The sequence below is a fragment of the Notolepis coatsorum genome, assembly GCF_963971535.1.
Source record: "Notolepis coatsorum genome assembly, chromosome: 2".
Classification (NCBI taxonomy): domain Eukaryota; kingdom Metazoa; phylum Chordata; class Actinopteri; order Aulopiformes; family Paralepididae; genus Notolepis; species Notolepis coatsorum.
The window spans coordinates 36,599,321-36,614,860 of record NC_140166.1 but is presented as its reverse complement, the minus strand read 5'-3'; the positions used below and the strand labels follow the sequence as shown (position 1 = coordinate 36,614,860).

The window sequence follows — 15,540 nt, the reverse complement described above, 5'->3', positions numbered from 1 at the left end:
TAACCAGTCGCAGCCTGCTGCATGTGAGGGATGCGGGTTCGGTGGAGGAAAGTCTGCAGGGGGAACTGCGGGCTTTGTTCCCCGAGCTTATGGCGGTGGCGGCCGCTGCAAACGGCGTGCCGCTGCCGCAGCCACTGCCTGCTCCTGTCCCAGATGATTTAATAGGTAATCTCTGGCAGCGTCGCCCGGTGAGAGGGGTGGACGTTGTCTACCCATTTTTCCCCTCAATGGGGGCCTATGTTCGTCGGGGCCAGGTGGTGTCCCACATCATGGGCCTCACTCCCGCCTACGTACCAGTTACGCGGGTGGTGGGTTTGGTTGAAGGTATGAGAGAGGGTGTGCCACGGCTTGATAGGCCCATGGCCACTCTCCTCTGTCCGGATGTGGTGTGGGAGCCGTTATGCAAGCCGGTTCTCCAAGGAAGATCGGCTAGGCGGTTGGCGTATTGGAGTGACCAGTCATTCATCGCGGGTACACAATCGCTGGCTGCTGCGTCTAACATCGCACAGCTGGCTAGATTTGTATCCGGGATAATGACGGGCGGCACGGAGCGGTCGGAGGTACAACATGATCAGCTCACCCAGGCGGCAGGAGCTGTCCTGCATCTGACCCAGGTGCAGGCCATAGCCTCTGGGAAAGTGCGCGCCCTGGCTACTCTGATCCAGCGCCACCTTTGGCTGGAGCAGGCCCGTGTGCCGGAGAAGAAGAGGTCTCCTCTTCTGACGGCCACCATCTCCGATGCTGGACTATTCGGGAAGGCCCTGCAGCTGATGACCTCAACATGCAGAGAGATGGCAGAGGAGAGGTCCGTACTCCAACCCCATTTTCCCGCCTCCCGTCGTCGCCGGTGGAGTCAGAAGGCTTCCGCGTCGTCGAGGTTCCTCCGCCGTGGCTGCCAATGCCTCCATCGCCACTGCTGGCCCATCGACGAAGGCCAGGAGGAGACGGTGCTGCTGCTGTAGCCGGCCCATCTACGACCGGGGGTGACGGTAGGGATCGACGAGACCAGCAACCGATTGCCTACCGTCCCTCCGGGGCTTCTCGGGGTGGCAAAGCCTGAGCGGCTCGAGGCAGTAGACGCCGCTAGACAGTGACTTTTTTCCCCATGCGGTCCCCACTGTTTACCCCTCCCCGGCCCTATCATATTATTTGTTAATTAAATAAAAAGTCCCCTAAAGGGGGACTGTATTTTTTGGTTAAACAAACTGTGTGTTTCTTCACCAAAATATGATAAGGTTGAAAAGGGTGAATCTACATTGGCTCGTATACATCTCAAGGGGTTATTCGGAATAAAGAATTTCAATATATATACACACGTTCCACGGCCTAGCCGTTATACTCTCTATCAGTGTTTTTCTATGTACAACATGGAATGCGGGTGTAGGATTCACACACGCACACGACTTGGTTTTGTTGTAAACCCTGTTCACAGTTAACTGTGGGTAGCGTGCATTGTATTAGCTTGCGCTATTTCATTAGCATTCTACCAAAGGTATCATATGCTAAAGTTGTTATTGTGTGCAGGGGGAAGGGTTTTGTGAGGGGGTGCCGAATAAACCCCTCCTTCCCACTTGATTGGTCGAATGGGTTTTCTCATCTCCTGTTGGGCCAGTCAGGGCCCAGCCGTTAAACGCCTTGGCTGGGGGGGGGGTTGTCCTGACTATGCTCCTATTACAAACAGGAGTTATGTGCGGGGTTTCCCCCCGTCATAGCGTACGTTACGTTGCTATGACGATGGCTTCCGTGAGTAGATCTTTACGTAAGGTCTGTGGTGTCAAAGTGTCGGGTTAGAGCGTAGGACTTACGGGTCCGCTACGCTCGTTTTTATGTGTAACTTGAGTCAGTTGGTCACGTGACTCGCAGTTGCCATGGCTTTTTCATTCTACGACTCACGTGGGAAGGCTTTCTGGGGAATTTCGGTCTAAATCCTCTGTGGAAGGGGTGACTGGATGTAAAAATATAAACAGTTTTTACCCCCGGCTGTGTAGAATGGGATTCATACTGTTGGTGCTTCCTTCTTTTTTATTAAAAAGAGTTGGAGTTAGGAAGCACCACACCCCTCTTGTCGTTCCCCTGGGCGCCTTGGGGATTCACTGAAAGGTCTAAATAGCCTGTTCATTGATGTGGTTGTGTCCCGACGCACGTTAAGTGCTAGCTCGGGGTGTTCTGTTGAAGATCAGGCGGGTGACTAGCACGCCTTGGTTGCTTGTGGTTAAAACAGCGTTTTTATAAAGCAACTGGGATGGAGGTTTTTTTCCTCTTCCGACGACCTGTATTGGTTATCGACGGATTCTCGTTCATGTCTGGGGGATGATGACGGAATGGATCTAAACATATGTAGAGGGGTCTCACGCCCTTGGGGTGGGCCACCAGGAGCGGTTCGCACCGACCGTCTGGGTGGCGCCTTCTTTTCATGTTTTGAGATCAACACGCCTATCTGCCCCTTCTCCTGGAGTAGGCATGTCGGCGTGGTTAGGGCACGGGACTGGTTCTGGTCACGCTGGTCCAGGTCAGTTAAACCCGTTGTCCGCCGGGGATGCAGATCTGCTGTTCTGGTACCCTGAGGGACTTGTGCTTTTTTCGGGGGGAAAAATGCCAGGTCGGTCCGGGTATCGCAGGGTTAGGCGCTATGGAGACCCTTGTTGGGTACATATTGTACTCTGCACTGTCGTAATGGCTTACGGTCATGCCAACCTGTACACGCCTGATCTCGTTTGATCTCGGCCGCTACGCTGGTTTGGTCCTGGTCAGGCCATGTGAGCGGCGCGGCGCGTGAGCGGCGCGGGGCGCGGATCGGGCGGTTTTGACGTGAGCGAGGAGTGGGTTTTAAAATGAGTCGGCGCGACGTCCGGAGCGAGAGTTCTCCTCCGCTCCAATCCACTCCAGGCCGCTCACAGTGGTTTAACACTGTTGATGTAATATACATGCAGTACAATGCCAAAGCAACAGATGGCGATGTACAAACATGAAGGCCATTTTCAACCAATGAGAAGGGTGAACCTGTGATATCCTGTTCAGGCTTCACTCCTCCTCCTTCACTCACTCCTGTTAGAAAAAGTATCGACGCCATTGTTGTTGTCGTTAGCTTACATGCTAACGTTAATGGCAGCGACCATAGCATTGTGGCTCGGCTAGCCTATCATCGCTTAATAGAGCTAGTGAATGGATAAACAACGTTATTTAACATTGCAGAATGGGTACAATTACAATGCGGCTCAATACAAACAATTGTTAAGGGGCCCAGGGGGTGTAGACTGTTGTAGTTTGAGCTAATTTACACCATTCCAAAAAAAAAAAAAAAATCTGCCGAGCGATCTGGCGCGGGGAGCGGGGAGCGCTTGATTCAAGGTGAGCGGGGAGCGAGCGGAGAGCGACTTGGGGGCGGGATCAACATGAGCGATTAGCGGAGCGGACCAAGCTTTAAAGAGCGGGGGGAGCTCCAGTAGCTCACAGCGTACCTCGGACGCTATTTCGGCGTCGGGGACAACCGTGCGCGTCACGGATCTGGGGTACACGAGTTCGACTCCCGGACTCGCCGTATTTTCTCAGAGTGTCTTTCCCCCGATCTATACCCCATTCAACCTGTTTCTGTCGGTCATGCTTGACCAGAAAAAAGCGATAAACGCTAAAAGAACCAGCTGACTGGTCAAAGTTTTTAAAAAAAAGAGCGAAGAGCGGATTTCTCGGCCGCGCCGATCCGCTCACGTGGCCTGGTCCTGGTTAGTACTTGGTTGGGAGACCGCCTGGGAATACCAATACTTTTCGCTCCTCTTTCACGCATGGCGTGGAGGGCTGTTGGGGTGGTCTTAGACCTCCTCTGGTAACTCTGTGCTTCCCGTGCCGCCGGGCCCGGTCCGAAGTACTGTTCGTTGACCCGTAGGCCTGGGATAACCCCCTTTTTTGAGAAACTGCAACACTTGTACTGCGGTATGACACACAGTACAGTGTGTTTTGGAGTTTTTCCTGAGGGGTTATAGGAACAACCACCGCATAGGGTAACGACATGGTGGTTGGTTCTCTGGTGTGTTGGAGTAGTGTCAACTCCCGGGTTGTCCGGTTGAGTGTGCCCCTGCACGTTCATGACGTCTGCCAATCATGTCAGCCTTCTCTGCCTCAACCCCTCTGGGTGGGTTTTTTTTTTTAAAGGAGGCTTTGTCATGGTGATCAACAACGCCAGCATATATGCCCCTTCCGCCGGGGCGGCTGTTTTCAGCTGACTCCTTTGGCGCCTGTCTCGTCCGCAGTGCTCCAGGCTCGGGTTACAGCCTGTTGCCTGGTTTCCTCGGTACGCTGCCTGCTTCCGTTGGTTAACCTTGAGTGTTACGGCCGTGCTGACTGCCTGTTCTGCAGGGTCAGTATGCCAGGCGGTGTGCTGTTGGAGGGAAAGGGCCCGCTCTTGGAGGGGCCTGATCCGAATACGCTGGCGATGTGGGGGGCGGTGTCACTAAGTGACCGCCTGGTGGGGTCTTGATGCCTGGCGTCATTGACCTCTCCGGGCCCCCGTTTTCCAGGGGATCCAGTCCCTTTGGTGGGTCTGGGTCTTCCTTCGCGCTCCGCTGCTACGGCCTTGCCACGGGGTTGGGTTTGCTCTTGACCCCGTGATTTCTGGGGGCAGTAACGAGGTTGTTCCTTCCGTTCATTCCCGGGTGGCATGCGGGTTGTGCGTGTGTGTAGTCGTGGGGTCAGGCCACGGTCTGCTCACCCTGTGCGTTGAGTTGCTTGAGTGCCTCTTCGCACGGTCGGGTCCGTCGCCCTCCCGGGAACCTCCAATAGGGGGGGTGCCCTCCATTAGGGGGGGTCGGGGGGGCTCGGTCCTCCCCGATCTGATGGTTGTGGGGGGCCTCAGCGGGGTATATTTGTCGGCCGATGGCTCTCGCTCGGCCTCCCTTGTGCAGAGAGTGACGCCGAGCGAGAGCCATTACGAAACAGAACGATAGGTTATAACTATAACCAAGTTCTGTGAGTAATGGTGACGCTCGGCGTCCGACGCCGCTGCAGCCCTTGATCTCACCTTGTGGTGAAAGCTTGGGAAGGAGGCGAGTAGGTGGCCACACACCTGCTTATGAAGGTAAGCTGATAGGGGTGTGGTCAGACGAATATTGGGATGTAAAGGTACATTGTGGAATTTTTGTTCAGTGCGCGTGCACAAGCGAGGTACAGTGCAGAGTGACGCCGAGCGTCACCATTACTCACAGAACTTGGTTATAGTTATAACCTATCATTTTCAATCAATCAATCAACATGTAGTTTGATTGATTGATTGAACATTTTATTAACAGATTGCAGAATGGGTACAATATAGTACGGCTCAATACACACAATTGAGAAAGACTTGCGTCTGGTTTACATCAGGGTCCCCCATTTTCAATTCAAGATAACATTTATGACATACATAACCAGGGGCGTAGCTGGGGGGGGGGGGGTAGCTTAGGATGATTCCAAGGGCCCAGCACTGGGGGGGGCCCCCCAAACATTTTTTTTTTTTTTTTTTTTTTTTACTAGACATCACTCAGGTGTATTATTGATGCTCTCATTGATACTATGTTTGTTTCTGAAGTGTGTGTGTGTGTGTGTGTGTGTGTGTGTGTGTGTGTGTGTGTGTGTGTGTGTGTGTGTGTGTGTGTGTGTGTGTGTGTGTGTGTGTGTGTGTGTGTGTGAGATATATAGAGAGAGAGGGGGGGCTTTGGTAGACTATTGCATTGGTCCATTCATTGAAGATGAACGCAATGCGACATCCTTTACTAGGCTCACCCACCAACAGTGCGGGTGCTGAACTGCTGATCCGAATGTATAGGTAAAAACCATATTATGCGTTTTCATCAATAAAAAAATTGGCAAAAAAAATTCCGCTTACGCGCGCTCGCATTCACTGGGGGCCTACAAATACATTCTTTCATGGGGCCCAGAATCTGGAGCTACACCCCTGTACATAACATACAGTACTGTTACATCTGTACTGTTTATTTACAGACAGAGTTTCTAAAAGAGAATTATGCAGCTTGTGACTGCAACTTGTTCCTGTTCGCGGACGACTCAGCCCTGCTGGTCTCTGACATGAACAAGTTACAGGTTGAAAAAACCCTCAGCTCGGAACTAGGCAAAATCTGCATCTGGCTCGCTGATAACAAGCTATCATTACACCTGGGTAAAACAGAGTCCATTCTCTTCGGTTCAAATAACAAACTCAGCAAGACCGACGGCTTCTCAGTTACAGTGGGTGACAATATTGTCACAAGGAAAGATGAAGTTACATACCTAGGTTCCATCCTAGAGGCAAATCTTTCCTGTGACAAAATGGCATCCAATGTAATAAAAAAAAGTCAACCCACAAACTCGATTCTTGTACCGGATCTCCTCTCTGGTAAACAAGAATACCCTGAAGACTCTGGCAGGAGCACTCATTCAAGGGTACTACGACTATGCTTGCACCTCATGGTACCAAAGCACCTCAAAGGCGCTAAAAATAAAATTATAAACATCTCAAAACAAACTGGTCAGACTACTGCTTGACCTTACTCCTAGAACCCACCTCACCCCTGCCCACTTTGACAACCTAGGATGGCTTAGAGTAGATGACAGAGTACAGCAACTTGCAATGGGCCTGGTCTAAAAGATACACTACACGACTAAGGTACCCATATACATGTCAAAATACTTCCCAAAGGTCAGTGAATACCATGACCACAACACAGAGGAGTTCCACAAATCATGTTAAACCCAGATTCGGCTCAAACAAGGGACTAAACACATTTTGCAATTATGCCACATCAATGTGGAACGCCCTACCCACAGCTGTAAAGGAATGTGAATCACTACCCACTTTCAAAACCACTCTCAAAGAGCACCTACGAGAGACTGCAATTCGAAACTGGCCCCTGTAAAATGTATTGTACATTGGAGGGGGTTGCGTTAGGACATTTAATGTCCTAACGCAACCCCCTCCAATGTACAATAAATGTCCTATTAAACCCAATAATACACGAGGCCCTCTTCTTGGGACCAAATAAGGTTTTGTCGATAATCCAATGTACAGTTACCCCCCCCCCCCCCCCCGCCTACCAACCCCCCCCCCCCCCCCACATCCAATGTACAGTTTCCCCCCCACCACCCCAATGTGGAACGCCCTACCCAAAGCTGTAAAGGAATGTGAATCACTACCCACTTTCAAAACCACTCTCAAGGGACACCTACGGGAGACTGCAATTCGAAATTGGCCCCTGTAAATGTCCTAACCCAACCCCCTCCAATGCACAGTAATTTACCTAGTATGGTTTTGTCAATATTCCAATGTACAATTTTGCTTGTTTGTACAGTGTGCCCCCCCCCCCCAATGTACAGATTTGCTTATTTATACAGTGTTTCTCCCCCCCCAACCCCCTCCAATGTAAATTACCTAGTATGGTTGTCAATATCCCAATGTACCCACCCCCCCCCCCCCCACACAACCCCACCCAACCTCCAATGTACAGTTTCTACGTCAAATGTATATACTCCCTTTTCTTGACTCTTTTTGTATCACAAACAGTACTGTATTTGCAAATCTGGTATGTCATAAATGTATAGATGTAGCAGTACTGTCTATCTGTATGTCATGTGTGTCATATGTCCTGATGAATTGGAAATGGGGGACCCTGATGTAAACAAGACGAAAGTCTTTCTCTGGTCTGCATCCCCTTAACAATTGTGTGTATTGAGCTGTACTGTATTGTACCCATTCTGCAATCTATTAATAAAGTTTTCAATCAATCAATCAATCAATCAAACCTCCCAACCCCCCCTCCACCCTACCTATACCAACCTCATCCAAAGTACAGTTTCTTCGTCAAATGTATATACTCTCTTTTTTAGACTCTTCTTGTATCAAAAACAGTAGCCTACTGTATTTGTAAATCTGGTATGTCATAAATGTATAGATGTAGCACTGTCTATCTGTATGTCATATGTTATGATGAATTGAAAATGGGGGACCCTGATGTAAACAAGACGAAAGTCTTTCTCTGGTCTGCATCCCCCAGTTGTGTGTATTGAGCTGTACTATATTGTACCCATTCTGCAATCTGTTAATAAAATGTTCAATCTATCAATCGATATACATTTGAGGGGGAGGAAATTGTACATTGGGGGGGGGGGCGGACATTTACCGGGGCCAGTTTAGTAGTACCTGTGTGGTGGTTTTGTTTTTCTTTGTATGTAACAACACAAACATTGTTAAATAGAACTTTCTGTTTCCATCGTTGTCAAGGAAGTCAGTTTTGTTATCATTGGTAACGTACGGCAATGTACTTCCGCCATGCAAGGTCATTTATTGAAAGTAAGATGGCGGCCCCCTTGGAGCTGTACTGCTGGAGAGGAGGTTTTGGTTTACCCTCCATAGACACCGACTCTCTGACCGTCCTGGTAAGAAATCAAACATGTGTTCGGGTGATATGTGTATAGATGACGTCCCCACAATTGTCGCTGCTGTCAAGTTTCGGCGATTCTTTTACCGAGTGTTAAAGAGAACGGTGTGACGTCAGTCATCTATCTGCTACACTAGCGTGCGCGACTAGATGTTGAGGCAGAGAAACGACGTTTTTACTTCACCCTGATGTATATTATGAATAAACCCGGCTCTGTTGCTCAACTACACATTATAGACTGTTCCAGCAGAACTGTGTCGCTAGGGAGAAGCCTGAACCCCAGTTTATTTCCTGTTGTGTCCTTTGATATAATGCAAACAATGCAACAGAAAACACACGAGTTAGATTAAAATGTATTGTCATCGTACACAAGTACAGTACAACGAAAATAAGTTGGCATCCAACCAGAGTGCAAATGTAACTAGTGCAATAGCAATATAATAATAACAACAACAATACAATGTGAAAAGTGATTCAACTGTATAAATTAGTACTACTGATTAATTTAATAATGCTAATCTGATGCATGTACAGAGTTTATTATGTACTATTACTAAACTATTGTTTTATGAATGATGTATTATTATGTACAGTGATACAGGTTTAAATACATTATACCAGTGGTATAACTAGTAAGAGTATGTAAGGGATATGTACAACAGATAGTATAGTATACACATTTCTAAACAGGAATATATGCAGGTGTATACAGACGGGTGTGGATGGATATGGTTTTGATTGATTGATTGATTGAAAAGTTTATTAACAGATTGCAGAATGGGTACAGTACAGTACAGCTCAATACATACAATTGTTTTTTTTTTATCCACTTTTTCTCCCATTTTCTATATTTTTCTCCCATCCCAATTTCGTATCATCCAATTCAACCCTCCCCTGTCACGAATGCTGTTTCTTGCCTCCCACAAGCCGGCTGCAATGTGGACTAAGTCATACATAGCACAAGTCCCCTCCGGTACTTGAGGTAACAGCAGTCGCATCTTTTCACCTGCGCAGCTCGATCTCTCAGTGGCGAGGAGTAACGCGTGGGAGGCTCACACTGCCCCCGACACTTCCTGATTCTACTGCGCAGGCGCACCAACCGACCTGTAGGAGTCGCTGTCCACAACGCCCGATCCCCACCCATCAGTTTCCCACCCCCTAATACGGCCAATGTGTATTAGTATGAACGACCAGCTAAACTGAAAGCAGCCGCCCAATACATACAATTGTTAAGGGGATGCAGACCAGAGAAAGACTTTCGTCTTGTTTACATCAGGGTCCCCCATTTTCAATTCATCATAACATATGACACACACGACATACAGATAGACAGTATAAGTATTTATAAAGCACCTTTCATACATGTCATGTAGCTCAAAGTGCTGTACACAAACATAGGCATATATAACGATAAAAGCAATAAAGTCACAGTGATCAGTTAAGATCAATGGTTAAAAAATTTACTGCTACATCTATACATTTATGACATACCAGATTTGCAAATACAGTACTGTTTGTGATACAAAAAGTGTCCAGAAAAGAGTGTATATTTGACGTAGAAACTGTACATTGGAGGAGGTTGGGTAGGTGGGGTGTGGTTGGGTGGGTGTACATTGGAGGTGGTGGGGGGGGGGGTTGGGTAGGGGGTGGACACTGTACACTGTACATTGGAATACTGACAAAGCCATACTTGGTCATTTACTGTACAACTGGGTTAGGACATTTGTAGGGGCCAGTTTCGAATTGCAGTCTCCCGTAGGTGTTCTTTGAGAGTGTTTTTGAAAGTGGGTAGTGATTCACATTCCTTTACAGCTTTGGGTAGGGCGTTCCACATTGATGTGGCATAATTGTGAAACGTGTTTAGTCCCTTGTTTGAGCCGAATCTGGGTTTAACATGATTTGTGGAGCTCCCTCTGGTGTTGTGATCGTGGTATTCACTGACCTTTGGGAAGTATTTTGACATGTACATGGGTACCTTGGTCGTGTAGTGTATCTTGTAGACCAGGCCCATTGCAAGTTGCTGTACTCTGTTGTCTACTCTAAGCCATCCTAGGTTGTCAAAGTGGGCAGGGGTGAGGTGGGTTCTAGGAGTCAGGTCAAGCAGTAGTCTGACTAGTTTGTTTTGAGATGTTTGTAATTTGGTTTTTAGTGCCTTTGAGGTGCTTTGGTACCATGAGGTGCAAGCATAGTCGTAGTACCCTTGAATGAGTGTTCCTGCCAGAGCATATGTATGGTAAATATATATATGGTATATACAATGTTATATGGGTAGACTATAGGTTGAGGTAGATGGGTATAAATGTGTTGTCAAGTTGAAACCCTATTTATCATAACCTACACTTGTTGGTAATCAGTGTATTGATCATTGAAACCCGATACATGTTGCAGTGTCTATTGTTGACATCTTCCCCACGTTGTTTGTAGCTAATGTTTGCTTTTGGATCAATTAATTAGAAATCAGTAAAAGTCACAAGTAATCCTACATATAAAGGACACAAGTTATCATTCTTCAATATGGTTGGAGAGCAATGAGAACCTCTTTATGATTTGTAGTTTACAATGAGATTTGAAGCCGTTTTCAGAATGAAGTTGGCTCTACTACAGCAGCAGCATTGAGGAAAAGACAAGTGTTTATTTTTTTTTGATCCACGTTTTTCTCCCATTTTCTATATTTTCTCCCATCCCAATTTCGTATCATCCAATTCAACCCTCCCCTGTTACGGACGCTGTTTCTTGCCTCCCACAAGCCGGCTGCAATGTGGACTAAGTCATACATAGCACAAGTCCCCTCCGGTACTTGAGGTAACAGCAGTCGCATCTTTTCACCTGCGCAGCTCGATCTCTCAGTGGCGAGGAGTAACGCGTGGGAGGCTCACGCTGCCCCCGACACTTCCTGATTCTACTGCGCAGGCGCACCAACCGACCTGTAGGAGTCGCTGTCCACAACGCCCGATCCCCACCCATCAGTTTCCCACCCCCTAATACGGCCAATGTGTATTAGTACGGACGACCAGCTAAACTGAAAGCAAATGTGGAGCGCTGGGCTCGAACTGACGAGCCCAGCATCTCCAGCATTTTGTGGCGAGCGCCTTGCCCACTACGCCACGTAGCCGCCCAGACAAGTGTTTCTTTTGACAGCTGCAGTGCATCGTAGGAGTGCCCTTGCATTGCTATTGTATCGCAAACTATAAAAAATGCTATTTAGGTAGTTTCTGGATGCAGTATTTTATTTTATTTATTTGTACTTCATTTTACCCCGCGAGTCAATTGAGGGGGACCCTTATTTTAAATGAGTCCAAGGGTACTTGATGGCGTCTCATAGGCCTAAATGACAAAACATTAAATTGTTTAAAATAAACAGTAAAACAAGAGTTGTACAATCAATAACATATCAGTATAGTAGTAAATAAATAAGACAATGGGACAGTAGTAAATCAAAGAAAGCAATTACAAGTTTGTATGTACATGCACGTATCACAGTAAAATAGACTCCATTGCTGTTTTTCAACCAGCACGTGCACAAGGCTCTCGCAGAGTTCACACTAGCAGAACAGTTGACAACAATAGAGGCCTTTCATAGGATCTTCTTGCCCAAGGGGCCTTCTAGTGACATAATCCGGCCATGCCTGTAACTACTGGTAACCACTTAATTTCTGTGCAGTGGTAGAGTAGATAAAGAAACATGACATTACTCTCCCCGAAAAGAAAAGCATCTAATGGAAGCACTCTCATATGGTCTGACAGCAGCACACACAATCCAGGTAGACTGAGGCTGCCTGGCAACTCCCCTTCAAGTACAAAAGTACAGATTGACTGTTCTGCTTCCCCTCTCTGAATCCTGTCATTCTCCTCACCTCAGACTGTCCTGCTTCCCCTCTCTGAATCCTGTCATTCTCCTCACCTCAGACTGTCCTGCTTCCCCTCTCTGAATCCTGTCAGTCTCCTCGCATCAGACCTTTCTGCTTCCCTTCTCTGAATCCTGTCAGTCTCTTCACCTCAGACTGTCCTGCTTCCCCTCTCTGAATCCTGTCATTCTCCTCGCATCAGACCTTTCTGCTTCCCTTCTCTGAATCCTGTCAGTCTCCTCACCCTAGACATGCCTACAAAACGGGCTCTGAAAGCCCTCAGCGTCTACAGACAGTGACACGCCACTAATCACTCCCTTCTGTTCATCTCTCTAAGGGAGGAAGCATGTTGCACAGTTGTCGTTCAATGCATCAAGCCTCAACACTCTGTCTTTGAGACACAGTCAATAATTACCATCCTACTTCTAGTAATTCTGACTCAAAAACGCACAGCTCCAACTCTGTACCCGCAAACCTTCCAACCACATGTTGTGGATTCTTGAAAATCTCAATCTGTTTCTTTAATAGTTCTCATTTCCACAAGATACAACCCTTCTTTTCTGCATTTGACTTGAATAACTCGATTCTTTCCAATTTGAAATGACAGTTCCTCTGGTATCTTCATCCTCACTTTCATTTTCAATTTCCTTCCCTCTTGCTTGAGGACCAACAATTGGAGGCAAATTCAGAAGACTCCTTCTGTTTTCTACCCAGGATATAACACTGCTTCTTCTCCCTGTGAGATGTAATGGTGTTTGGAAAACTGAACTTTATGCATTACTGCTACTTAGAGCTGCCGCGGTATTGATTATTTCCTTATCGCACAAATTTGCAAAATATTTCCTACCGCTGCGGTTTTTACCGCACGCACACAAAAAATAAAAAAAAAAGTTTGAATGCATTTTTTTTTTTTAGTAGTAGTCTACTCTTTATAGCATATAGCCTGCCTCTAGTCTAAATGTCTATCTTTAGAGGATGACTTTGCAGCATGAATATTGTTTGGGATTCGGCAAGCACGCATTAGTTATTGAAAGTGAAACACGGATGCGCAGTTCACTCGGTGTCGCGGGCACCCCCCCGACCCTTTCTTATTATTATTACTATAAAGTTACTACTTTATAATAAAGGCATTCGTTTTGTGGCATTGGCATTATATAGTTATGCGTTCAATAACATCAGCGTATTTACTAGGGGTGGGAATCACCAGTTTCATCATGATACGATACGATATCGATTCTTTGGACAACGATACGATATTTGCCGATATCACAAAGTTTCTCACGATACAATACGATACGATTATATTCAGGTGCCTGCGATCGATATGAGATGATATCATATGCCCATTTAACACAATCAGTAACATTTAGATCAACAAAAAAAAGGTAATGAAAATATCATTTGACATTTGTATTTTTGAGCTCTTCCAGACATTTAAAGGAAAATCAATCTATTGTTTTTAATACAAATAGACCTCCTGTTCACTGTAAAGTGCCACGTTTTTATATATTGAGCTTTAAACTTTAAGCTACATTTTTTGGAACTCAAAACTCACAACCTCCCTCTCCCAAACCGTTCCTACAACAATTTGTTGATGTTGCATGATCATGTATAGGCCTACATTTATTATGTATTATATTGTTTATGTTTAAATAACATTTAAACATCAAACTCCTCTGACCTCATCTGGTCTTTCCAAAGACGCGCGCACACACACACACACACACAGAAAGGGAGAATGCTATGCTGTAACATCTACACACACGGAGCTACTGCTGTTGTTCTTGGGCGGATATGAGACTCGCCACAGGATTTTCAAAATAAGAGTATCGATATGAATCGATCTTATTACATCGCATCGATCCGATTCGATTGTTGATAATTACATCGATGTATCGATCTGGATCGATGTATCGTCCCACCCCTAGTATTTACCGGACCATAGCAAGCAATACTCTATTCATATCTCAGTTCCTTTCTTTGCTCAGAGCGTGCCGAGTTGTCCCATTCTGCGGTCTGTTAATAAAGTTTTCAATCAGACAAGTGTATAGAACGAAGGGCTTTTATTATAACATTCGTTGCAGACAGTAAAATCATTATGTCTCGTTTAGTACTCCTGAAGAGCGATGATAGTCCACTCCGGCGGAGAGTTAAAGCTAACGTTATTAGCTGTTGTGATGAACTGACATTCAGGACGTAAAAACGTGTGACGCGTCTCTCTTCTGACCAATCAGTGGTCTGCAATGTTTCACGTGACTTTTCTGGTACCCAATAGGGTCGCTTGGAACCTCGATAGACGAGTAGGGTATATCTGCAGAGCCGCAAGCCCAACGAGAGGAGGGTAAATTATTATTATTATTATAAAAAACAGCGGTGACGCGGTATTCAGCCTACTCTGCGGTGGCCGTGATGTAACAGCGATACCGCGGTAATGCGGTAATCGCGGCAGCTCCTTAGTAAAAAGATTTGTAGAAACTCATTATAGAATGAATTAGAACCTCTAGGTGGCGGTAGACACACGACAACAGCCTCTACTCATGTTGTAGAAGAAGATTGTTGACTCAAATTAACTCTATGGACTCAAATGGTGTTGTGCAGTGAGGAAGAGGATGTGATGTGAGGAGGAGGATGTTAGCACTCTTCCCCTCTCTATTGATTGATTGATTTTTATTGTGGAGTAAAAGACAGCATCCAAGGGATAAACACATGAGAAAGTGCAAGCACTTATTTCCATCATGGTCCCTGATTTTGGACATGGACAGACATCCCCATAAAACATTAACCTGTATTAAACTCCTATACATACTAACAAGAGACTATAGACAGATACGCCCTACCTTCTCCTTCCTAGACGTGGCTACTCTACATTACACTGGCTAGCCATTTCTTTGTGGCACGTCTAAAGCTTCTCCCCTCTTCTATGCTTTTCAGGGCCACTGGAAGCTTGTTCCACTCCAATGCCGCAGAATATAAAAAAGTATTCATGCCCATTACTGTGTTGAATTTAGGAAGTATAAAATCTGTACGGCTCCTTTTTTTTAATTTTTTTTTAATCTTTTTCCCCCTCCTTTTTCCTCCGATTTTCTCCCATCCCAATGTTAGTCGTTATGCCAATTCCCAATCCCCTTCCTGGTAGCTGCGCACTTACCCCCCACAGTCGGTCTGGGAGAGTGGAGGCTATCACATGCTTCCTCCGACACACAACAATCAACCGCTTCTTTTCACCTGGCAGCGCGGACTCTCACTGAGAGGGTGTAACGTGTGGAAGGATCACACTACCCCCCTTAGATCCTATC

At 46.4% G+C, this 15,540-nt stretch overlaps 1 protein-coding gene across 1 annotated transcript in view; it reads left to right on the top strand.

The window, feature by feature from the left end:
• Window positions 1-8,307: 8,307 nt before the first annotated feature.
• LOC311248984 (thrombospondin-3b-like) overlaps window positions 8,308-15,540 on the top strand; it is a 179,724-nt gene continuing 172,491 nt past the window's right edge. Inside the window, exon 1 of the mRNA XM_084338228.1 lies at window positions 8,308-8,397. Within this exon, the coding sequence (XP_084194354.1) occupies window positions 8,317-8,397 (81 nt within the window). The 5' untranslated portion in view covers window positions 8,308-8,316. The remainder of the gene's footprint in view (window positions 8,398-15,540) is intronic.